Source organism: Drosophila subpulchrella, chromosome X (genome assembly GCF_014743375.2).
Source record: "Drosophila subpulchrella strain 33 F10 #4 breed RU33 chromosome X, RU_Dsub_v1.1 Primary Assembly, whole genome shotgun sequence".
Taxonomy (NCBI): domain Eukaryota; kingdom Metazoa; phylum Arthropoda; class Insecta; order Diptera; family Drosophilidae; genus Drosophila; species Drosophila subpulchrella.
This window is the reverse complement of record NC_050613.1, coordinates 10,873,317-10,899,600: the sequence shown is the minus strand read 5'-3', so window position 1 is coordinate 10,899,600 and position 26,284 is coordinate 10,873,317. Positions and strand designations below refer to the sequence as shown.

The window sequence follows — 26,284 nt, the reverse complement described above, 5'->3', positions numbered from 1 at the left end:
TTGGCAGCCAGAGACAGCGACTGCGATAGAGGGAAATAAGGAATCTAAAATGATAATAAAATATTCATATTAATCTGCTTGGCTCATAAAATATTCAGCTGCGTAATTGTTGGCATTACGTTCGAGTCGAGATCCGGGGCAGCCAGCTATGACGACAGTCGTGCCGGCAGTGCCATCATCATCATCATCATCCGCCCGCCCGCCGAGGAAATGCCAAAGAAAATCTTACAAGTTTTGTAATTTACACCTGGCTGCCCACTTCATATTTTCTCCCACCCTCCCAAAACAAAAAAAAAAACATGCAAAAAACATCAGCTTAAAGGGAAAAATCAAGAGGTTCAAATAAACAAAGGGAATAAATCAAAATATTAAATTTAAAAACAAAACAAAATAAGTTAAATAACATATATGGGTAATAAATATATAATTCCCTTTAAATTAGCAAATATAAATGTGTAATATTTTGTTATAATGTAAAGTGTAAGTAACAAAAAAAAACCAAGGGAATAAATCAAAATATTAGATTTAAAAACAAAAGAAAATATGTTAAATGACATATATAGTCAATAAATATATAATTCCCTTTAAATTAACAAATATATATTTTAATATATAATATATATATTTTGTTATAATGTAAACACCAAAAACAGCTTTAAGGCTAAGCTCGAAGTGGAATTTGTATCAAAGGATGAGTTACACAAATAAACAAAGGAAAGCGAGTGAGTGAAACCAGTGCCAGTCATTGGCAATCCCATTAAGCTATTCATAATTGCTCATAATTTCGGTTGATTTCATTAGCATATGTAACGTTTTAATTTGATGTGGGAAGCCCCCTTGCGCCCACACATCCACCCACCCACACACACGCACACATTCACATTCCGCACCCGCAAAACTCATATGCATAATCAATGGAGCCTCATTAACCTGTCGCTGTCTGGTGTGTTATTGTTGTTGCCCGTTAATTACGCAACCCATAAAATATATATTGCTTCTCATCGCGCTTTACATCAGAATGACGTCGATTAACACCTCATAAATGCGTGTGTGTGTGTGTGTAGCTGTGTGTAAAACCTGTTAATTGGTTTAACGTTATAAAATTGAAACCGCCGACGTTGTTGTCGGAAGTCGGAAGCCCATGCGGCGTATGCGTAATATATTCCCGAACCGCCGGAAAACAGGGACTTCCCCCCGCAATGAAAACCATCTGTGTTCCCATCCGTGATATCAATTTAAATAAACTTAAATAATATTGAATCACAAAATATTGTGCTACGTTTTAAGTGGAAAATCGTCCAATGATGAGTTTTAAATATAAATAATAAACTAACTAAACCATCTTATAGTTAGTTATGAGATACTTTAAAGAAAATTCATAATATATCCTTTAAGCTTAATATAAATGTATGTATATCCTAAATTTAAGCAAAATAAATTTAAGATTCGATGGAATGTAGACATTTCAAAGAGATTTCATTAAGTGGAACGCATTTGACCATTGATATTATTACATTTGTTACCTATTAGGGCAACAAAAAAAAAACAGAACCGCACACATGCATTTAGTGGCTTGTGTTAATTATGGCATTTATTCAGCAACTTTGCTATTCCCGCCCTTAGAACACAGTCAATATGTATTCATATCGCTTTTGAAACGGATACAGTTGTGGCTTTAATTTGATCTGATTCCAATAATAATTCATAATTGACTTGATAATGGACTTGATATTAATGTTAATTAAGCCCGAGCGCAGGGCAATTAGTTTCGGGCCCAGAAACTAGCAGCTTTGCCAGTTGAGGCCAAGACAAAGCCCCAAGTTATCCATGCAAATGCATGACTTTGTTCAGCATTTCCGCTACACATACCCACACAGATGAGCAAAAATTGAAACACGAATTTGTTGAGCCTGAGACTTTGGCAAGATGTGCGAGGGCAGAGCAAAGACTTCTGAAAATCAGAAACAAAACATTTATATTTATTTTTATCCATTTTGTAAGCTGGAAAATTATGGACATTTCAATTGAGTTACACATTTTTTTAAAAATGCCCATATTTTAAAACCCAATTGTTATAATTTTTTTAAAATTGAGTTATACATTTTTTTAAAAATTCCCACATTTTTCGACTCAGTTGGTGTAATTTTTTAAAAAATAAAAAATCACTCTACAACAGGCAGAGCATATTTTGTATTAAGGGAAATCCTTTCTTAAATGTATTTTCATACTCAATTTCTATAATTTTGTTTTAAAGTAGGGGAAATCTTTTCTGAAATGTTTTGACATCTAGCACAAATTTCTTTTATTTTTACCACTTTTTTTTTTTCTTCTGATATATTAAATATTTCTGAATACCAAAAAATATTAATAATAATTAATACTAAGATGATGTATTTATCAATCTTCTTATGAAATAATCACCAATGAAATATTGAAAAATCCTATAACTTTCCAGATGTTTAGAGCAACTTTACCAGGCTCTTCCAAATAGTCTTCGACCACCCCTCGATTTTCGACTGACCATCTGACTCTGTCAACTGGCCGCCCAACAGCGCCGCCTCCTTTATCCCAGTCATCGCATCTTTATGAAGCTGAAGACAAAATTGTGTTGCATCGTTAGTCTAATTGCATTTTGCCAGGCGACAGTAACAACAGATTCGTGTTCTGCTCAACAGTTGCCCCGACACACATAAAGACCTGCATATATGTATCGAATATACGTACATATAAGTCCAGATGTATATATTTTGTATATGCAGGCATGCGTGAATGTTGCAGGAATCAAGGAATCAGCCTGGCAGCAGGACACGTAGTCCTCGTCCTGCAAAGGCTGACGGCTGATGGCATTTTTTGGTTATTAAGACGATACGACTTGGACCCACTGCACCATCGTCATCGTCACACACACAGGCACACTAACACCCAAAGCCACTCTCACACACACAAGCACACACACTGCCGAGTAATAACTAGTAATTTTGCAACGTTTATGGAAGATGGAGGAGGTCCAACTTTTGACTCTTGATTTCTCTGGCCCAAATGAACCTGACCAACTCGCAATAGCAACAACCGAGCATAACTGGCATTTACCAAATCGATTGAGATGAACATGGACTTGGGGATACCCTGTGGGATCTTGGAAAAATATAAATATTATTAAAACAAACATTTAAAAAAAAAGATATTGAAGCTTTCCTATCCGGAATTTGGAATTCCTAGTATGGAAAAATCATTGTAATGGATCATTATTGATGATAATATAAATATTACTAAAACAAATATTGTGAAATAGGTATTTAAGCATTCCTTGCCGGAACTCGGAATATAACATAATATTTTCTTTGTCTTTAAAAATAAATATATATATAAGACATAAAATAATTATGCAAATTACTTAATATATTTACTAAATAAAGTATAATAATCCCTGTTCCATTTAAAATACTACCAATTATAAGACACATTTAATGGTAACTTTACCTCAGTATTTTGTACTTGTTGTGATTATCAGAAAATGGTTACCTAATGATTACTATATCCAGTATCTGGCTTCAAGCTCCTCTGACATCCAAGTAGATCCGAGTCCCTGGTGCTACCCTCTGCCCACCGAAGTGTGGCCCGCAAATGTGTCGCATTCAAATGAACCAAAACTGAATTGTGTCTGAGCCGTCGCCCCCCTTTGTCGCCCCTTTCCGCACGCCACTGGCCACTGAAATCCTGTTGGCACATTTCGTTGTAGATTTTTGATATTTTCATTACGTGCATCTGCCAGTTACGCCTCTTTGTGTGGGTGTGCACTCGAATATACATATGTACGTATATGGGTCGGAGGTTAAGGAGTACATAGAATGTCGTACATGTGTCCTGGCCTTGGTTAGTAGTTCCATTCTGCCCGGATTTCAGTCGCTTAATCTCTGCTGACATTTGGTGAAACAGCAGAAGCTGCAGCTCCAGTGAAAAGAGACAGATAAAGAGCGGCCCTGCTGATTTACAAGCTTATGAATGCGAAACAACAAGGGATGTGCAAATCTACAACTCAACTGGGCTCTTTTCTACTGCCAAGCATCCTCATACTTTGCCATCTGAGCTCTTTTCATAGGCAAAATATGTCGGGTTAAACAGTTGCAGTTGGTGTTAGCTGTCGGATGTCTCCTTAATATTTAGATATCCACTAAATAATCATTGAATTGTATAAAATTTTTAAACAGATGTCCGAAGCCCCTTATAAACAAATTTTTAAAGATGAAAATCTGAGTTCAATTTGTTCGCCTTGAAAAAAACCGGTGTTTTGACCAGCATATTGCAAATAAAAGTCAGATTGAGGAATGTCATACCTCGTTGTGCTCGCGGTTTATTTCCACTCTGTTGGCATTCAAATCAAGAAAAATAAAAAAAATCATGATGCAAACTCTTAAAAAAAATGCGAAAATTGGTTAAAAAAATAAATTTCCCTAAAAGTGATGCAGATCGTTAGCATAGGTAGCAAGCTGTTCAAAACAGTCGGCCCTTTAGCTGTACGCCTTGATTTGACCAAACTACAGTTGAAAAACTGGAAAGAAAAATCGTATTTTTGACTAAAATCTGAATCTCGTATTTTTGACCAAAATCGGAATCCCATTTTTCGCACTAAAAATTCAGTTTTTTGGCTGCTACAAAGAAAATAAACGTCAGATCGAGGAATGTCATACCTGGTTGAGTTCGTAATTTAAGTTGCAATCCACTGGCACTCAAACCTGAAAATTCTTTATTTTTGCCATTTTCCGCCAAAATATGAGAAAATTGGCCAAAAAATAAATTTTCCTAAAAGTGATGAGGGTCGTTAGCATATTTAGCAAGCTGCTCAGAACAACCGGGTTTTTAGCTGTACGCCTTGATTTGACCAAACTACGATTGAAAAACTGGAAAAAAAAATCGTATTTTTGACTAAAATCTGAATCTCGTATTTTTGACCAAAATCGAAATCCCATTTTTTCGCACTAAAAATTCAGTTTTTCGGCTGCTACAAAGAAAATAAACGTCAGATCGAGGAATGTCATACCTCGTTGAGCTCGTAATTTAAATTACAATCCACTGGCACTCAAACCTGAAAATTCTTTTTTTTTGCCATTTTTTGCAAAAATAGATGATGTAACCCCTTACAAAATATGAGAAAATTGGCCAAAAAATAAATTTTCCTAAAAGTGATGAGGGTCATTAGCATATTTAGCAAGCTGCTCAGAACAATCGGGTTTTTAGCTGTACGCCTTGATTTGACCAAACTACGATTGAAAAACTGGAAAAAAAATCGTATTTTTGACTAAAATCTGAATCTCGTATTTTTGACCAAAATCGAAATCCCATTTTTTCGCACTAAAAATTCAGTTTTTCGGCTGCTACAAAGAAAATAAACGCCAGATCGAGGAATGTCATACCTGGTTGAGCTCGTAATTTAAGTTGCAATCCACTGGCACTCAAACCTGAAAATTTTTTTTTTGCCATTTTTTGCAAAAATAGATGATGTAACCCCTTACAAAAAATGAGAAAATTGACCAAAAAATAAATTTCCCCAAAAGTGAGGCAGATCGTTAGCATAGGAAGCAAGCAGCCTAGAACAGTCGGTCTTTTGGCTGTACGCCTTGATTTAGCTAAACTGCGATTGAAGAACTGCTAAAAAATATTATTTTTGACCAAAATCTGAACCTCATTTTTCTGACCAAAAAAATCAGTGTTTTGGCTGGCATTTACCCCCCTTAGTTTTGTTTAAAATTAAGTAGCTTTTTGGGATTTATTACGTACAGCATTCCAAATCACATCTTAAAAACGTAAAATTTTCGTCATCGAACATTGCATTATTAATGATCAACGACATTCGCCCGCTGTTCGGTCTGCTCTCCATTTTCCAGTCTCCGCCTCTCCATTCTCCACTTATCTTCTCTCAACCTTCACTTATCTGCAGCCATCTTTTTCACATCTTCCTTACTTTCTTTTCTCCTCGAATTATTGCTCGTTGTCTTCACTTGTCATATTCTTCAATATACATTATCTTCAATATCCAATTTCTGTTTGTTGTCTTTACAATTCTTTTTTAAACTTGTTTTCTAAGTCTTTTCGTTTCGTAAATCTCCAGTTTCTTCTCTCTACATTTTCTTTTCTATATGTTGTCTTTACTTTATTCTGTTTTCTTTGTAATTAAGTCTGTTCAGTTTATATTTTCTGATGGAACACCTTGAAGTATCAATTCTGCGCTTTCTACTCTCATTTTCAGAAGGTTTTACTATATGTTTTCTAGATTCCCTTAATATTCTCTTATCATCTTCATATTTTCTTATGAATCTTCACCATCCACCCTCAATTCCCCACACCATTTTTCTTCAAATCAATTCTCTTCCCTTCGCCACCAAAACTCACAAAAAAAACTGGGCACCATAACTCACAAAACGTACAATCTCTTCACCTCTGGGCTTCTCTCCATTCTTCAGCGGTTCCTTATCAATTCTTCCCGCTAATTACTAACCCGATCTCACCAAATATCCATCCTTATTGCGGAGCAACTGGATCCTGGGCACCGTGCGCCAGAAGAGAATGGCCCCCCGATTGTGACCGCCGCGGGCGTAGAGATCGGTGAGGCAGTCGGCCCAGTGGTTGTAGAGCGGCATCCTTGGTGGCTCACAGGCGGCCAGTGGTGCTCCGGTTCCGGCCATGCAGGCGGAGGTCACCTCCATGGGATACACCAGTAGGCTGGCCACCATCTGGATAATCACCGAGTTGTACTGCTGCTGGCTGCGGCTCATCGGGATGAGGCGAAGGCACAGGTGAGTCAGTAAACTGGTTATGGTCAGGACGCTCCATTCGCCTAGGAGACGTGGCAAGATGCCAGCAAAGAGTCCAGCATATCCCTCCTGCTTTATAAGGGTCATCAGGCTGGCCATGATTCCCTCGTAGATGCGCTCCTTACCAACAAACTGGGCTATCTGGCGCACCATCACCACGTAAAAGGGTTGGGTCAGCAGCACTGCGGTGGCCAGGCGCAGACTATCCCTGGCGAAATTCCACCAGAACTCCTTGAGGCTCGGCTCCTCCCGGGGAGCCCGTTTGTAGGGATGAAAGTGCAGGAAGGCCAGCACGAGATCACCCAGCAAATAGTCCACTGTGCTGGCGGCCAGGCGAGCGGTAAGGCCACGATACAATCCCAGATAGCCATCCATCCGCTGGATGTGCAAGACATACTGGTGGACACCGGGCAGGAAGAGGCGTGGCCGCCGGTGCAGCAGGGGTAGGTGGAAGGGCCTGCCCGGGATGGGTTCGTGGCCCAGTTGGATGAGCACCTTGGCCATTTCGTAGGGATAATAAAGGGAATTGTAGGCCAGGCGCAGGCAAAAGCGTACCAATTGATTGGGTCGACCATGATCTGGTGGCTTGCCCGGCGATGTGGAGGAGGCGGAGGATGTGGCGCCTATCTCCACTTCCGATTCCGGGCAACTGCTAGTCGGACTATCGCCCTCATCCTGGCCAGATTCGAAGGTCATCAGCGAGCTGTGCTCCACCACCAGCGATTCGCTTCGCCGGTGACGCACCACCGGTCGTCCACGTGGTGCGGTGGTGCGTCGCATCAAGGCACTGTTGTCCGCATCGCCACCACCCATTCCCAATCCTCCCGCCTGCGAATCGCCACGATTGTACTCCATGTGGTCCATTCTCGAGTCCCTTCCTGAATGCAGCTCTATCTCAAAAACTCGAATTTAGTCGAACGATCGAAAGATCTAACCGAATTCTGTTTTAATTGAACAAGTAATGCTTATCGACAGGCAAACAGACTTTGACATATGATTCAAAGGCAACTGGGTTATCTCGACATAAGTTTCATATTGTAATATTTATATATAATATTAAATTATTATTCGATTTATCTATTTCTTCCTTGTTTTCTAGTTTGCTTATAAAGATTATAAAGTTATAGTTCCCTATTTACTTATATTATGGCAATAAGCCCTTGATAATGGATTTGTTTTTCTTATATTTAACACTTAATACTTATAAAATTTATTACAATTTATAGTACACCTCTTATAATTGTGGACTTGCTTAATTTTACTATTTTAATAAGTTCTTTTAGACTAAACAAATTTCAGTCAAATTACTTATACGCCATGTCTTAAATGTAACCTTTTTTAAGGATAAAGATTAAATTTATTTGTCATATTTAAAGAATTGAAATGAACTCATTAAATTCGCCAGCGATTCTTTATGGGGTTCATCTTGCCACTGCCATCTGCTCGTTTTGTACCCCAACTTGCGTTTTTCTTCTCCACTTGATTACAAATCCCGGAAAATTGCAGCACAACCCCTCCCCCTGATTTCCTCCCCCGCCGTCGGCTCTCACTTACTTTTGCAACATGAAATTTCAATTAGGCTGACCCCGCAGCCCTTTTGCTGTTTTTCTGGTCAATTAAATGCAACCATATCGGCTGCCCCTGCACTCCGCAGCCTCATCTCTGCCCCATTTGCCATAACCTTTTCACTTCTCATCGGATTGCATTTTATTTTTTCGAAAGCCGTTAAATCCTAGTGCCAAAATCGAGCAAATCAAGAGCCACCGAAAGCTTAAAATTTCGTAAAGAGATATGAGAGGTTAAAGCTGTTAACAGAAATATGAATAACTGGCTAGCAATTACAAAGGTAAAAAAAAGGTCCAACATTTATGGGAATCGAAAAAGCTGCAGTGCAATTTGCTATAATTGTTATTGAAATAATACAAATATTTAAAGGTTTAATAACTTTTTTCCCCACCAAACGACCTTGAACCCGGCCAAAAGTAATTATCCCACTGCATATCATTATTTGATGACCCACAGCAATTTTCCACTTACTTAGACAGTCCCGGTTCTGTTGAGTCAGTTGGGTTCGACCTCTGGAGCATGGAAACCAATCACACAACCCAGTGCCCAATCGCACCCCCGGACTTAACCCTTTTTCCACCAACCGGCCTTAACCCCCAATGGCAATCGCATGCAATCCATTCCGACCAAGCGACCGAAAGCAAATGCAACTTATGCGACACGCACAGTTGATTAACAATGTCGCAATTTTTGAACCGAACCAACGACGAAATCTCACCCAGGGCTAAAATACACGGAAAAAAATTCACATCAATTTAAAGTACATTGATAGTCCCGTTTTTGAAATGGAAACTATACAAATTTGGACGTTATATGATTAAATAATAAACACAATTTAATGTACTTTTAAAAGTATATGTTAAAACAAAAACTTGTAATAATATAAAAATCCATCTTTAAAAAAATGTATTAATTGTATAAAAGAAAATACATTTATTTGATATAAGAGGTAAAGTATTTTTATAATCGTAATTGGATGTTTTTATTTTTGTATTATTTTTATTTTTGTTCAGAAAATGTATATTAATTTCATCTTTAAGAACTAGTTTTGAATCTTTTATGGGTGGAATTAATAATGAAATATACCATCAATGGATACTCAGCTCTTCTTTACGGACTTAAATCCACCAGGTCTGTTTTTTTTCAAAATAAACTATGTTTCCCTATTTTTTTTTAGTGTACTACCCACCCACTGAACCAGCAAACCACCCACCGCCCTTCTCCACACGCACTGGCACGATTATTGCACATCACTAATTAGTGATGTGTGCGACGCATCGCGCCTAAAATTTCTGACCATCAAAAGGGGGTGGTGGATGGGTGGAGGCGGATAAGGGATGGGCATCCAGAGTGGGTGGTGGTGGGTGACCAGTGGAGTGGGTTGGGGTAGCCGTTGGCAGAGCGAGACCTGACGTTGACATTCCACTAACAGTGAAATTGTTTTCCGAATCCTAAGCTTGCATGTTAGCCACATGCAACAACAGCAAGCATCATCCCGAAGGGGGGTTGGGGGTGCTGGTGGGTTGGATGGGTTGGATGGGTGGCTGGGTGGTGGGGCAACCACGAACGGCAGCAGCGAATGAATGGCAATGAATGCGACACTGGACGGGCGGACCAACTGGACGGCAGACAGGCAGGCAGGGGTATTTTCAGCGCCATGGCCATGGCCATGCATCACCGATGGCCACCGCCAATAGAGCACCACCCTCACCACCACCACCACCACCCAGTCGGCCCCACCGCCACCCACTCACCAACACCACCGCGCTGCAGCGGATCCCACGTTGCGTGTGTGGTAAATAGTGAACTGTTCGCATTATCCCTGACTCCCTCGCTTTGGTGGCTGCAGTGCTCTATAAGAAATAGAACCTATCAGCTATTATATCTTTTCGGAATAATATTCAAAATTTTGTAATATTTTGCATTTAATAACACTACCCATTTAAAAGAAATATAAATAATATGATATTTAACAGATAATAGCCAATTTCACCAGTAGTTTATCAATCCAAATTTGTTTAAAATAAATCCCACACTTATAATACTATAATATTCAAAACAGTATTGCAAAAGGTTCTGCTACAATAAGATAAATCGCTTTTCAACACTGCAAATGAAATGTAAGCCAATCTACAGTTGTGCTTGATGTCAAACACAATCCCTTCTCCTTGCTGCATTTGCACTCAAACAATTTGTGTGTTTTTTTTTTTGGAAGAGTACCGATGGCGGTGGTTCTACTAAGGGGTACTGAGAGTTAGTGGACAACGCTGCCGTCTGGGGATTAAAACTGCCGGATGCAGTGCGGAAATCAAAATGCTATGGCGGCCAGCCATCGGACACAACTGACGAGGCCCATTCGAAAAAAAAGTACCCGGAAAAAACCCCCAAACGGTTCGAAATCAAAATGGAGCTCCGAATGTTAAACGGACGAGGATTCGGGGGCGGTAACAGCAGTTTAAATGGCAACTAATCGCAAAAGGCAGAAGCTCCAACAGTACAGAGGGAAAAATACCCTCATCAAGAAGCCGTTTTTTAACACTCAATTAGTATTTTTTTTTAAATTTGTACATTACTTCAAGTATTTGACAAAATTTAAACTAAATTGAAAATTTCTATATTTAAAATTCTTATTCCTTAAATTAAAAATGTTACTATCTTTATCAGTATTAGTTATAGTTCGACAAGACCAGTTGCTTCATAAAAATGTAGTATTTTTTCTTTAGCAACACTGGAGTTGTGTTGGATTATTAATTTTGATATACCTAGAATTTGAAATATTTGTTCTGCACTATCTATTATACTAAAAATTCAAAAAAATATAATTAAACAATTTTGTAAATTTGCCAACACATTTTCTCTCCGTGTGGCAGAGCGCATCGGACATGGCCACGTTTAGATAGCCATGTGGAGGTGTTTGCATAATGAATGAGCCCCAACCAGTGGCAACAACAGCCGCTGACCATCAACTGCGGCTCCCGAATTGGAAAAGTGGGCGGGAAAAGTGGGGAAAATGGGAAATCGGAGAGGGGGTGGTAGTAGTGCCGACTTGGTCTCACGCACAAGACAATGAAATCAAACGACAAACGCAAATGTGATCAATTACAGTTTGTGAATTTTAACGGCAAATGGCCAGAAAGCCATTGTTGTGCATTTGCGGTGGGGATGGATGGTGACTCTGGCCAGCCAGGGTTGCCAGCTCCATCTTTGCATCTGCATCGCCGCATGGCTGAATGTCTGACCAAAATTCCGGACAACCCAGTGAAGGGCAAGGCAACAAGTCATTATTGTAATTATGTTAATATTCACCCCATCCAATGCAATGGAATCCAGTCCCCATTCTATCCACACCCAGGACATCCCGGGGAGAGTACGTGCCCCGGGAAAATGGGGCTGTGTCAACCAAGAGACTAAACTGCTTGATGGCCTGCTCATATGGCCGGAAGTCTGTCAATTTGCGTATAATTTGTTTATGAGCTTCGCACACACACACACACATCTGCAAAAACGCCTCCAGAACGGATACGGAAGCTGGAAATCAGAGCAAGGAAACGTTTTGATTTCATTCAGCTACCTCTGTGTCTCTCAAAATCCAGGCACAATGATGATCATAATAATAGCACAGCAAGTTGGAATTTTTTTGCTTCAACTTCAATTTTTGAAAAAAAAAATTCCAACACCTTTTTATATATTTATCTTATATTACTAAATAAATACAATTTTTCATTAATTGCACTAAAATGAATAATTTAATTTAAATTGAAGACATATAAACACATATATAATATTATATTAGAAATTTCCCAAACATAAAAGAGCAAGGTAGGTATATTTTTTTACCCGCAACTGTGCCACTGTGAGCTTATGTTGTCGTTTCTTGGCATTTTTAAGCATTTGAGTGAGTCAGGAGTTTACCGGGTTTGGCGCCATGTGGTGGAGTGTATTAAAAATGGAAACATCAATTCAAACATTTAAACCAAAACAAATGCAGTCAAAACTGAAATGCTTCGATACAAGCTTAGTTCAAATTGAATTGCAAAAGAATGCTTGGAATATTTTTTGCTAAATGGAATTTGCTAGTTTGCAATAGCTGTGTTTTTTGCACTAAGTGGGTTAAATTTGGTAGATGGATGGTATAAAAATAGGATAAATTTAAAATCAAGAAAAAGTATACGGTAAGCAAACAAGGCAGTAAAAGATGATTTGTTGAAGCAATAATATTTGAGGACTAAACAAATATACCTAAATATCTGTTAGCTTTTATATTTTTTTATTTATTTTTATTTATAAGTTATTAAACCTTAAATTTAACAACCAAAAAAACAATTTTAGTTATAAGTTATTGAAGAAAAGAAGATTAGTATTCTATGAAAATTTTCACACAGCTGTCATATCAATGATAAGGAATCGAGTCAGTTTTCACTTCTACTTCCTATTATGTTCAGGTTCTGATTTCGGAGATCTCTAAACAATCGCGAGCAAAATTCCTTATAGACAATCAGGCAATGGCACGGTATCTGACTAAGATCGTGATTCTGGGTGCCCAGGTGGTGGGGCGGGCGCTGATGAAGACGTTGCGCCAGGAGCTGCAGGCCTTCGAGGATGCGGCCCGAATGCACGAGACCATGACGGCCAACTCGCGCGACAGCAGCAGTAGTGTGAGGGTCAAGGGTATGACCCTAGTAGAGGCCCAGCAGATCCTCAATGTGCAGGACCTCGGGGACCGTCAGGCCATTGACACGCACTACCAGCACTTGTTCCGGGCGAACGAGAAGTCCTCCGGCGGCACCTTCTACATCCAGTCGAAGGTCTTTCGGGCCAAGGAACGCATCGACCAGGAACTGGCCAGGCTGGAGCAGTTGGCCAAGGCCAAGGCCACCTCGGCCGCATCCCCACCTGCAGCTCCATTCCCATCCCAGGGCGAATCCCCAGGCGAATCCCAGTCCCAGGCCAAGTAGCCAGGCCACCACCAGAGCCGGTGATCATTCCCAGCTGAATTCCCGGCCTGGCTTTTCGTGGCCTGCATCGATCTGTCCTGTAATCTCATCCACCAAATCGTCCTTCAACTTCTAGTACATGTGTGTATATTTAAATCGTCGAATAAATAGCGTAAAACTTTTGTAAGAGTTGACAAATAAATAGAAAAATAAAAGCAAAAATAAAAACATCTATAATTATTTACAACGTTCTAGAAAAGGGGAAGGCTTTTGCAGTACCAACAAAGTACCACGTACCGCAAATACTAAAAGGTCTACTGCAATTTCTTTTTATATATTCACTTCTTACATTTCTCTGATTTTTAGCAACAATGTCACTACATTTAGTTTGGTTTCCTTCAATGTGTGACTAATTTATACATACACACTTATGGATAAGAGTGTTATTTTTGGTCTGTGCGATTTGAAACTACAAATTGCATTATTCTAAAGCAAATAAAATCAACTTATAATTAATATTTTCGGTCCCTGCATATTACATAGTTCTTTTGTTTCTAGATCCAATTAAATTCGAATAAGAAGGCACATATAACAAATTCAAGGCAGTTTACAAATCGAAATCGAAGCAAATTTAGCTTACGATTTAGTAGCCAGGAAATGCATCAACTTAGCCATGAAATCAACTGTCAAATCGAATTTCGATTTGGATTTGGACCTAAGGGCCAGAGCCCCAAATAATTTTAGTTTCGTTTTTGGGCTCGACAGCGGAACATCTCCGTGTTTTATAAAATAATTTCGGCAAGTGAAAAACAAGTTTTTTTTATTTTATTTATTTAGTTTGGTTATTTTACACTCTGGTCTAACAAAGTGAACGGTTTTTCATTTTCAGATATGTAAAACGCCAAATTTACCTGTAGAATAGCCCCAGGATGTAACGTGACGAGTCCTCCGTAATACAGACCCACACACTTGGTATTTTCACACGTGAGAGCTCGTAGCAGACACCAGTAACCAGAAAAAGACTTTCTTTAAGGCAGCTAAAACCAACAGAACTTATTGGATGATGTAATAACTGATACAGAAACGGTAAAGCACACTATGTTCAACACTAGTGACGTACAATTTTGAGCCACTTCGTTAAAATGGAAGAAAGAGTAAAATCCCCAAATATCGCCAGCTACCCTCTCAAAATTGTATAGTACTCAAGGACCCAAAAACGAAACTAACTTTTAAACAGACGCCACCAATTAAGGTAGTATATTTAAACAACATGTATTTACGATCTATTCATCCCAAAACTAACCCACTCCTTAGGAATTTATATACTGTGCCCCTAGCATGTATAAGCTCCTGTTAATGTACTCAGGGACCCAATACGAAAATTTCACTTTTCAACAGACACTCGTGTAATTAAGGTTTCAACTAGGTAATCTATTGTAAAATCATAGTATCGTTCTATTAATCTTAGAACTAACTCTTTCTTAAGGAAATTCTATGCATATGCCCTTAACATGTAAGCTTCAACCGAAGTAGGACGTCCGTTATAATCCTGAGGATGAGGTTGGTACTACCATTAAAGAATCTTGGGATTAACTTTAATAAGCCTCTGTCTTTGCAGCTATTCCAGGTATCCACATCTGGGGGCTGCGCGATAGAGGATGAGGATTTGCATCACACTCTCAAATAAATATTGAACTTTGCATCGAATTAAATTATCATACCTGCAAACTGCTGAAGAAGACAGCAACACATTGAAGTACACTTCGTATTATAAAATATTCTATTTATCCAGAAACCTTAGCACAGATCGATTATGAAGATAATGTTATTGTACCGACACAAAATGGTAAATCACACATCGACTTATATGCATGTACAGAAGAATCGAAAAAACATAATGTAACGTAACGTAACGTAACCAAGCCAAATACTGTTCAGAACGTCGTCCTAGTTGAAATAAATATATATACCACAAAATGCTTACAAAAATGTTATTGGGGGAAGATTGACAATTATTATATAAGATAAATATTTTAAAACATGTAATCAATGTGTTTACCCAAGGCTCTACGTGCAAATGTCGATCTACGTTGCTATATCGACTCGGGTGGTGAGGGTCAAGAATATATATATTTTATAGGGTAGGAAAAGATTCCTTCCGCTTGTTACACAATTCGACGAATCTAATACACCCTTTTACTCTACGTGCAATGGGTAAAAAGTACTGGCCAAAAAAAAAATGCTATAAATTCACGCATATGGTCGTGATATGGTGATACCTTAAACGGAAAAGAAAAAATATAACTATAGGCATGTAAAATATGTTAAGGCAAATGCATTTATTTCTATTTTTAAAGGCCTGTTCTCCACATTAAACGCCTGGTTAATAAAGGGTTAACAGACCACTTAAGCACTTAAAATATGATAGAACCTTTAATTTATATCTGCAGAAAAGAATCGTAGCTATTTATTGAACAGCTAATCAATGAATTTAAGTACCGACTCTTGAAAATATCTTTGATCAAAATATTAAATGCGGTTTTCGAACCGCGATTTCACTAAAACCACGTGATAAAAGCGAAAAACTGCAGATATGCCTTTTTACGTCTACATCATTTAATGTCCAAACACCTGCACCTTTTAAAAAATTGTTGTTGTCCAGTGTATTGATAATTTTCGGTCCCTGTATATTAGGGCAATTAAATTAAAAGAAAAAGAGAAAAAACTAAATCGAAGCAAATTTTTCCTTACGGTCTTGTAGCCAGCAAATGCATCAACTTAGCCATGAAATCAACTGTCAAATCGAGTTTCGATTTGGATTTGGACCTAAGGGCCAGAGCCCCAAATAATTTCAGTTTCGTTTTTGGGCTCGACAACGCAACATCTCCGTGTTCTATAAACTTATTTCGGCAAGTGAAAAACCTGTTTTCCTTTTTTTTTATTTATTAAGTTTGTTTTTTGTACTCTCCGGTCTAACAAATCGAAAGTTTGTCGTTTTCAGATTTTTAACACAAAAACTTAACCTGTAGAATAGCCCCAGGATGTAACGTGCAGAGTCCTCCGTAATACAGACCCAAACACTTGGTATTTTTACACGTGGGCGCTCATAGCAGACGCCAGTAACCAGAAAAAGTCCTTCTTTAAGGCAGCTAAAACCAACAGAACTTATTCGATGATGTATTAACTGATACAGAAACGGTAAAGCACACTATGTTCAACACAAGTGACGTACAATTTTGAACCACTTCGTTAAAACGGATGGATGTGCAAAATCGGCAGCAACCCTCAAAATTATATGGTATTTAAGGACTCAGATACGAAACTTCCACTTTTTAACAGACACGCCACCAATTTAGGTAATATATTTAAATATAATGTAGTTACGATCTACTAATCCGTGAATAATTGCTCCTTTAGGAAATTCTATGCATATGCCCTTAACAAGTAAGCTTCAACAGAAGTAGAACGTCTATTATCACGAGGATGAGGTTGGTACTACGATTTAACAATCTGATGGTTAGCGTTAAAAACCCCGTACCTTGCAGCTATTCCAGCTATCCTCTCAAAATTATAACGTATTTAAGGACCCACAAAACGAAACTTTTATTTTTTAACAGACACTCGTGTAAATAAGGTTTTAACTAGGTAATCTATTTTCAATGAATCATAGTTACGATCTATTAATCTCGGAACTAACTCGAAAGAAAAATTCTTTGCATGTGCCCTTAACATGGAAGCTTCAACAGAATTAGGACGTCGTTAACATCCTGAGGATAAGGTTGGTGCTACGATCAAAGAATCCAAGGACTAACTTTAATAATCCTCCTTTGCAGCTATTCCAGGTATCCACACATAACTGGGGGCTGTGCGATAGAGGATGGAGGACTTGCATCATACTCGTAAATAAATACATCGAATTATGTTATCATATTTGGAAGGTACTGAAGAACACATCGCAACTCATTGAAGTACACCTCGTATTATAAAATGTTATGCTTGACCATATAACGTTATCGAACCGACATGCACAACATTATACATCACACCTAATTTATAATATCGCAAATGTAACACAAACACGAGTTATATTACACTACTAAAGGAAATACTGTTCAGAAGGTCGTCTTAGGTAAATAAATGTTCATCCCACAAACTGCTCAAGCATTACTTGTTTTAAAGTCAAATAATTTAAAAATCATGTCTTAAATTGGGTTTGTTGAAGCTAAAATACTGGCTATTGCTACATATTACCTACATAGTAGCCCCACTTTAAAATACTAAATATTAATTTTTTATTTGCCTACTCGTATGAAAATGAAAAGAGCAACAATTTACATTCAAATGGCGTTTAATATCTGTTCGGGACATGTCATTGATCTCTATAATGAGGCACGTTTTACCAAAGCAAAAGTTCGCCCATTCACACACATGCATATTGTATTATGGCAATTTTCAATTTGTGTGTGCATTTAAAATGCAATTTTCCCCGGCAAAGCGAGAGGCGAGGCTCAATAAAATTCAAGTGATTTATTTATACGCATTGTTGGACGACTGGAAATTGGCGGGACGCAGGGTGTCGTTGGTGCTGGCGAACTCTTAATAAAAACAATTAAGCCAAATTGGCCACAATTGTAGGCAAAATGAAATAAAAACCAGAATAAATTGAGAACGAAAACGGAAAATAGTTAAATAAAAATGAAAGCCGACACATCTTGATCAAGATGGCGGAAAATGAGAGGAGCGGGTGAAAAAATGTGTGATGGTGGAAAAAAAAAGGGGCGAGCACTTAAGTGGAAATGCAGTCGAGTGTCGTCATCATCATCAAGGGGACATCCCAGCAAACTCCCACACAAGTGCAGAAAATCGAAAAGGGCGACACTGGTGCACAGAGAAAAAATACTACCAAGTGGTGGGGATATTTTTAAACACAAATGCTTTTAGGCCCTGACCATCCAAAATGATTAGAAATTAAAATATTAGTGGGACTCATGTAAATACACAGTACAAAATAATGCAGAAAATCGAAAAGGGCGACACTGGTGCAGAGAGAAAAAATACTACCAAGTGGTGGGGATATTTTTAAACACAAATGCTTTTAGGCCCTGACCATCCAAAATTATTAGAAATTAAAATACTAGTGGAACTCATGTATTATACACAATAATAAAAAATGCATAATAATAATTATCACATTAAAATAAATAAGTACAACTATAAAATCAGGATCTAACTTATAATTACATATTTTTAATTAGCAGTGCAATTTAATTTCATTATTATTTTTTATTTAGAGGTATAAAAGTTCAATTTGTATGATAACTCATTATGTGTATCAGTAAAAAAGTAGTTTAAATATCATTATTACAGATTATAGATTTAGGTCAAACATCGAACACTTGTTTTTCCCAGTGTACTTTCAGATATTGGCAGAAGTGCAGCAACAAATGATGAGCAGCAAAGTCGACGATGCGATTTGCGTTCGTCTTAGCCGTTCTTGTGTTTTTTTCTCCGCTCTTTTTAACTTCTTAGTGTGGAAAAACTATTCAAGTCTAATGGCACGAAAGAGAATAATGACGCACAATACACTTCGACAGTTTAAGCGGATTCACATGATTACAACCGAGCGGAGAGGGGAGAAAGTGCAGCGGAGAGAGCGGAGAAAGCGGTAAGTAATGATGTCTGTCGATGTTTGCAGAAACTTGTTAACCATTTGAAGGCGACAAATGTCGAGAGCATTAGACATAGTTAGAGGCGATCAGTGGGATAGGATCATACATCTTACGAAAAGTTTTTATATTAAGTCTAAAATAATTAAATAAATAAAAAATAAATTTAAAAAATTGTATGTCAAGAGGGAGTTTTATTTTGAAAAAAAGACCGTTACCATGTATTTTAAATGGTTCAAAAACCCACTTTTAACAATTTTGTAATAAAAAAAAAATTTCGGATATATTTTTTTTTATCTAGATTTGTATCTAGATGAATGTTTTTTCTATAAAATTATAACATCATATAACTACTTCTAAGTAACTTATAACCTTTGCCTAATTTACAGCCTTTGCAAGATAGGACAAAAAACATTTTGTTCACTAAATGAGCACCCGAGCCCACTGTGCCGGTCCTTAGCTCCGTTCGGCACTTGGCGGGATCTGGGATCTAGGATCTGGCCCACTTGAGCTGTTCTGAAGCAGCCAAACAAATGGCCAAAGATAATGCATCCCAGGGGCGGTGAGGCGTGGCCAGTGCCTGTGGGATGTACATACCTAGTTTTGCACAAATTTATGGCTTTTAATTGCACATATTTGACAGGAGCTGCGAGGCGAATCGATGACGATAAGTCACATCAAATCGATTGCCTAACAAAGTTGATAATTTTAATAGAAGACTAAGACCAGAGAGTGCATATCTGTTCATTGCGGTGCATATTGCGGCTTTAAGGCGGCATAAAAATGCCGGGCATGTACGAGATGTGTCTCTGTGATTTCCTAATTCAATTATTATTCAAATCATATAATTTCATCTCTATGACACGCACCGACTGCGGTGGCGTTGGCAACCCTGGCAGCATGTAATAATCACATTACGTATACGACCGCAGGACCACGCATATAAAACTACATTTGCGTATGGCACAATTTCTGGAGTGGGCCAAATCCAATTTCCCTGCTGCGACAAATGAAAATTGCCAGCTTCATTCCTTTATTATGCCATTTCTTCCCGACGCTTTGTCTCCGACTTATCCCTCATTTGCCTGCATTTATATTATTTTGCATATTAATATTGTTAAAAGCGAGCCGCCCGTTGCGCTCCACAAAATTAGCCCGCCATTCATGTCGCATTCCGTTCATGCCACATCTTGTGTGTGGGATGGTAGACTGTTGAATGGTTGGATGGTTGGATGCCTGGGTGGTTGGGAACGGAGGCCATATCAATTTACCCACCGGAAGGCACGCAGCAGCAACATCGGTGGCAACAAAAGAATGCGACCCGATTCGGTTTGATTCGCACCGTCTCAGCGGGAGTTCAAAAATCGTAAACATATCCCACCGTGGGTGCGGATAAATGAATAAATTACATAGAAGACCACGCAAATTGCTGGCTCTTCAAAAATTAGAAAATAAGATGGGTAAATACAAAATGAAGTGCTTGAATCAAAAATATAATAAAAAACTGGCTACTATTTTTATATTTTTTTTTATTTAAGCTTCAATTTTTTTTTTATATATTTGCCTGTAAAAATGCTTCCCTTTATTGGAGCATATTATTATATTATAATCTTATCCTGCCCTTTTCACTGTAGCTTTATAAAACGACTGCGTCTGTCCGTTTGTATGCACTTATTAATGCGTATTCATTGTCACATCCGGTGCGAGGAAATTATATTCCTCACCGGGCAGCCGATCCTGCCCCGCCCCCCTTTTCCAACCCCCCACAATCATCGACTCATTTGAAGGACTCGCCTTGCCTTGCGGAGAGCAGACGCTTTCCTTTTGTCGATTTAATTGAAATAATTGCAAAAATGCAAATTGAATGGACAACAGTTGACACAGGATATTAACCATGGACGATGGCCAGCAACAGGAGACGGAGCAGGATCCGGCGAAGGACGCGCTCCCGCCGCGCAAGGAGCCTTAATGAGCTAACGAACGTACGGGGGATAATTGAGTGGAGACCACATGTGCAGCTGGCCGGGTGACCTGGCCGGGATCAATGAACTCCCGCGTGGATCGGGGGCGGAGTTTCCCGGGGGCTACCATTACAATACCTACAAATTATGGGACTTATTTCGAGACCAAAAATGGAATATGGAACTGGCATATTTATAAGTAACCTTCCTTGAATATTGAATTTAAAATGTAGTATTTTTTTGGTATTATAGGAAAGTTACGTGTCGTATTTCGAACCCAACAATCGGATATGGTATTCTAATATTTATACTTTACCTTTGAATACTTGAATAAAAATCTAGATCTTTTCTGGTATTATAATTAAGTTATGGGCCCTTTTTCGAACCCGAAAATGGGATATTGTATTGTAATATTTATAGTTCACCTTTTTTAAATATTTGATTAAGCATTTTGTATTTTTCTGGTATTATGGGAAAATTATGGGACCTATATTGAACCCAAAAATGGGATATCGTACTGAAATATTTATAAGTCACCTTCTTGAATAGTTGGTTTAAAATTGAGTCTTTTTCAGGTATTATAAGAAAGTATTGGGACTTATTTCGAACCCGAATATGGGATATGGTATTTCAATATTTACACTTCACCTTCTTTGAATATCATATTAAACACTTAGTCTTTTTCTGGTATTATAAAAAAGCCAATTAAAATTTAGTTAAAATATTATACTATTAAACTTTTATAGCTTGGTTGTTTTTTGAATTTGCTTATATTTGTTTTACGGATCACGTTCAATGATACACCTTTATTAAAATATTATATTATATAACAATAATAACATACATAAATATATAATAATATTATATAAATTTATGGTAATAAATATTTTTAGATTTTCTCAGCACAGACTTTAAACGACCGTTTAAAATAATTTTTGTTACATAAAACATTCGCCAATCACCTTAAAAAATATTTTAATTAATTTAGTATTTGTGTTAAAGTACTAAAACTTAATAAATAGAATTTTAGTGGCTTTCTTTATTTTTAATGAGAGTTTCTTGATGATTTTATAACCAAATTATTAGAAATTTGAAATAAAATTCTAATGCAATATTAAAATTTAACTTTTCCAAAATAAATTGTTTTTTATATTTATATTGAGGCTTATGATCTATTAACCAAATATTTTAAAAATAATAATAAAATTCCAATGCAATAATATTTAAATATAAAAATTGAATTTCTCCAAGTGCTCGTGATCTGCTGTGTTTAAGACTTGGCCAGAGATTCCAGTTGGCACCTCGGCCCTCCGTAATGAGTGGCCAACATTTGCCACATTGTGCGGCGGTTGTTCCTGTGCCCGCCGCCCGTGGGCGGTGCGTTGCAGAGGGGGGCGTGGCCGGATGTGGCGGCTGTGGAACGAACTCGCTCCTAAGCCGCGTCCTCATCGAATGTTGTCGATGTCGATGGTGATGTCGATGTGGATGATGTCGATGTCGATGTCGATGTTGCTGCTGTGTCTGGCCAACTTCCGGTGCAGCAACAATCCTGCGAGTGTGTGTGTTCATGTGCCGATGTCCTTTTATCCTGGCCGCTTATGTGTGGGTGAGGCCGCAGGTTGCACCATAATTGTGTTGATTAGCTAATTAGATGTAATTTCGCGGCCGGAAATTGGCAGTTGCTGCAGTCGGGCAGCCATTAGGAGGACAATTCCTAGAACCCCCCCTTTTTACGCATTTCAACCCCCTGCCATGCAAATTTTTAAGTGCAGTTTGGGTTGGGGGCGAGCATAATCTCGTCATGAATATGTTTGTTTAGCGCGCAGCCATGTCTCGCCTTGAAGGGTTCCGCTCCATCAGATTCAGACTTTCAGACTAGGAAAGACCGCCCCCGCCCCCCCCCCCTTGGAGCCACGCCCCTGGCCCTTGGATGTTGCTGACGTAAAAGTCGCGCCATAAAAATTCATTGCCAAACGAGCCAAAGTGTTGCCGCAGTGGATGGGGATGGGAATGGGGATGTGGCAGTGGCAGTGGATGTGGCAATGGCAATTGCGGAGAGTAGTCCAGACTGAGCTGCAAAAAGCCGGGTAACGGATCTGGAAGATGAGCTCAACCTCAAGTCGCGGCATTGGGCGGAATACCCTGAAAAATATCATTTATTTGGGCTCACATGGCGTATGAGTGATGTTGGTTAATGTCAAGATTGCAAAACATGAATATTATTATGGTATATGGTATTTAAATGAGTGATAATCTATATAATCATAATATAATGCAGCAATTTTATTTTATTTTCTTGATATATTAAACATATTTTGCAGACCTACTAATTTAAAACTCTCTTTATATAACTTTAAGATCCCCTTCCCCATTTGTGAATGATGTACAAGACCCAAAAATAGAAAACATTTTATAAGAGGAACTGCATAAAGTTTTCTTCCCTTTTGCTTGCTTTTCTCCTAAACAGCGCAGCGTATTAAAGAGGTTCGGTGGTTGGGGAAAATGGGTGGGGGAAATGGAAAATGGAGATGGGAGTGGTAGATGGTGGATGGTCGATGGGATGTATCGCCTCGGAAGCTGACTGCGACTGCCTCGAGAACGACATCGCAGGCAATGAGCTTAAGTTCAATACATTTACTTGAATTTCCAGCGAACGACAAGGACGAAGACGATGTCGTTGACTAGTTGGCTCCCAAGGATGAGTAGGAAAATTGGGGGGCTGTGGGAAAGCTAGGAAGCTGGAGAGCAACACGGAGAAAAACTATAAATGTATTAAACTTGTTTTTATATAAATTAAAAATATATATATTTAATGTATACATTTCTAACTATGTTTTATAAATAACATGATATCTGTTGATTTAAATAGGAAACGTATTTTTAAAATGAAACCTCAGACTATTTATGCAAAGTTTTTGTTGACTAGGGCTAATGATTTTTGTATTTTTATTTATTCCTTCTTTGTTTTATCGCATAAGATATAATAACATCTTAAAAACTTTTAGTATTATAATGATAAATTATTGTTGTATTAACTTATGTACTTTTAAGCTGTATTTCCATGTCCAATTTTAATCCAAAATCTACTTTTAGCACACCATTAAATTTTGCAATGTTGGAATATTTCTAAATATGATCAGTATATTTTTTTGGCAGTGTAAAAAGCCGAAGCCGGGCAACGTTGTGCCCATTACAGACAGTTTTTGTGGCGAGAAATTTCAAAAAGCTCAAATGTGCGAGGCGATAAGCAAAGCAGCAAGAGATTGGCAAGGCAGGGGGTTGGCAGGGGCTGGGGAAGGGGAAGGGGAGGGGGAGGGGGAAGGGGGTCGGGTAAGGGGTCGGGTAGTGGTTCAGGGGGCAATGGCAGCACTTACATGTAACCAGTCGATGGCGACAACGGCAGCCGCAAATGTTGCAAGGATTGCCGGCAAGAAGCACACACAAAATTGATGTCTATGTGTGCGGCGGGTGGATTGGTTTCCACAGGGGGGTGGGGGGGAGGTGGGTTGATTGTGGGTGGCCGAAGGACAACTATTTGGTGGAGAAGGGGGTGGCAGATCGGTGGGGGTTGATTCGCCAGCGCAAGTTTTGGTTTTCAAAATTTATCGCTTTTAGATAAAACGTTTTGCGTTTTTACGATACGAGCAGCGAACACTTTGGCCAACTATCCTGGAAGCCATTCCCAGCAGCTGGAGGGGATGTGGTGTCCTTTGTTGTGGAGGGGGCGTGGCGAGTGTGGAGGTGTGGGGGTGTGGAAGTGCCTCCCGCCGACTCTGTGGATTATGAAGTAATTTAATTAAAACGCCTGGCCCGCAAATAAATCCGGCATTATTTATGCCGCCTTGCAGGAGAAACGTGACATCTCCGGACCGGGTAATCAGTATTATTCTCTCGAAAAGAAAGTTCTTGATGAAACCTATAATTTGTCAGAACTTATTAAAGTCACTTAAGGCAACCAAGAAGATTTTTTAAACTCTACGATTTCGTACTATGCCATTTCCTTGGCCTGTAATCATTATTAACTTGATTTTCTTTTTTGATAACTATTTTCTATCTGATATAAATATTTTTAAAATTTTGTTACCTTGTAAACTAAATCTTATTTGATTTAAGTATATGTCTACAATTTAAGTAGGTCTACAATTTCATAATTTTGTTGGTTTATAATATATTTCAAATTTCAATAAATTATTGCCATCTAGTTTATACCTACATTATTAATAACAAGAAAGGAAGTTAGCTTCGGCAAGCCGAAGCTTATATACCCTTGCAGCTATAATTATTAAATTTAAAAACACAAAAAATGATATTCCCAATAGTATAAGATAATATGTCAAAAAACACCGAAGCTATAATTTGTTTCATATTATTTTCCTACCAATTTTCCGATCGTTCCTATGGCAGCTATATGATATAGTCGTCCGATTTTGGTAAAATTAAATTCGAAACTCAGAACTAATTAAAAAATGTTATTTCCAAGCGTAGGAGGTTATATGTTAAAAAACACCGAAGCTATAATTTGTTTCATATTATTTTCCTACCAATTTTGCGATCGTTCCTATGGCAGCTATATGACATAGTCGTCCGATTTTGATAAAATTTAATTCGAAATTCAGAACTAATTAAAAAATGTTATTTCCAAGCGTTGGAGGTTATATGTTGAAAAACACCGAAGATATAATTTTTTTCATATTATTTTTCCACAAATTTTCGGATCGTTCCTATGGCAGCTATATGATATAGTCGTCCGATTTCGATAAAATTTAATTCAAAATTCAAAATTATTTAAAAATTGTTATTTCCAAGCTTAGGAGTTTATATGCTAAGAAACACCAAAGATATAATTTTTTTTCATTTTTTTGTCCGATTATTCCTATGGGAGCTATAAGATATAGTTGTCCGATCCGGCTGGTTCCGACTTATATACTACCTGCAAAAGATATAAGACTTTTGGGAAAGTTTCAGCCGGATAGCTTTAAAACTGAGAGACTAGTTTGCGTAGAAACGGACGGACAGACGGACAGACGGACAGACGGACAGACGGACAGACGGACAGACGGACAGACGGACAGACGGACAGACGGACATGGCTAGATCGACACGTCTAGTCATGCTGATCAAGAATATATATACTTTATGGGGTCGGAAACGTCTCCTTCACTGCGTTGCAAACTTCTGACTGAAATCAATATACCCTCTGCAAGGGTATAAAAATAAACATTACGTACCTTTATTCATTTTAAAGTGCTTATTTATTTTTTTATGTTTATTAAGATTATATGTTACCAACTATTTTTTGACTGATAATAATACTTTTGTACCTTATAAATCAATCAAAATATTTATTT

The 26,284-nt window shown here is 38.2% G+C and overlaps 2 protein-coding genes and 2 long non-coding RNA genes across 10 annotated transcripts; 3 read left to right on the top strand and 1 right to left on the bottom strand.

Moving 5' to 3' along the window:
• Nucleotides 1–5,765: 5,765 nt before the first annotated feature.
• On the bottom strand, nucleotides 5,766–7,755 carry LOC119556865 (mitochondrial carrier homolog 2). The gene has a single exon (XM_037869337.1). The coding sequence runs from the start codon at nucleotides 7,671–7,673 to the stop codon at nucleotides 6,489–6,491; it is 1,185 nt and encodes a 394-aa protein (XP_037725265.1). The 5' UTR covers nucleotides 7,674–7,755; the 3' UTR covers nucleotides 5,766–6,488.
• Nucleotides 7,756–12,784: 5,029 nt separating this feature from the next.
• Nucleotides 12,785–13,491, top strand: LOC119557290 (mitochondrial import inner membrane translocase subunit Tim16). The gene has a single exon (XM_037869981.1). It carries the CDS (start codon nucleotides 12,878–12,880, stop codon nucleotides 13,328–13,330), a length of 453 nt encoding a protein of 150 aa, XP_037725909.1. The 5' UTR covers nucleotides 12,785–12,877; the 3' UTR covers nucleotides 13,331–13,491.
• A 707-nt stretch (nucleotides 13,492–14,198) lies between these two features.
• Nucleotides 14,199–15,286, top strand: LOC119556919. 6 transcript variants are annotated; one of them, XR_005220010.1, is made up of 5 exons: nucleotides 14,223–14,281; nucleotides 14,347–14,561; nucleotides 14,624–14,735; nucleotides 14,796–14,869; nucleotides 14,928–15,286. It is a non-coding gene; the product is annotated as an uncharacterized LOC119556919 (long non-coding RNA). The 6 variants fall into 6 exon arrangements; XR_005220008.1 differs by having other exon boundaries at nucleotides 14,267–14,281; nucleotides 14,343–14,561; XR_005220012.1 differs by having other exon boundaries at nucleotides 14,279–14,293; nucleotides 14,360–14,561.
• A 1,024-nt stretch (nucleotides 15,287–16,310) lies between these two features.
• On the top strand, nucleotides 16,311–17,462 carry LOC119557040. Of its 2 annotated transcripts, none has more exons than XR_005220032.1 (5): nucleotides 16,311–16,665; nucleotides 16,727–16,797; nucleotides 16,855–16,954; nucleotides 17,047–17,087; nucleotides 17,143–17,462. It is a non-coding gene; the product is annotated as an uncharacterized LOC119557040 (long non-coding RNA). The 2 variants fall into 2 exon arrangements; XR_005220031.1 differs by having other exon boundaries at nucleotides 17,014–17,087.
• The last annotated feature ends 8,822 nt before the right edge of the window (nucleotides 17,463–26,284 follow it).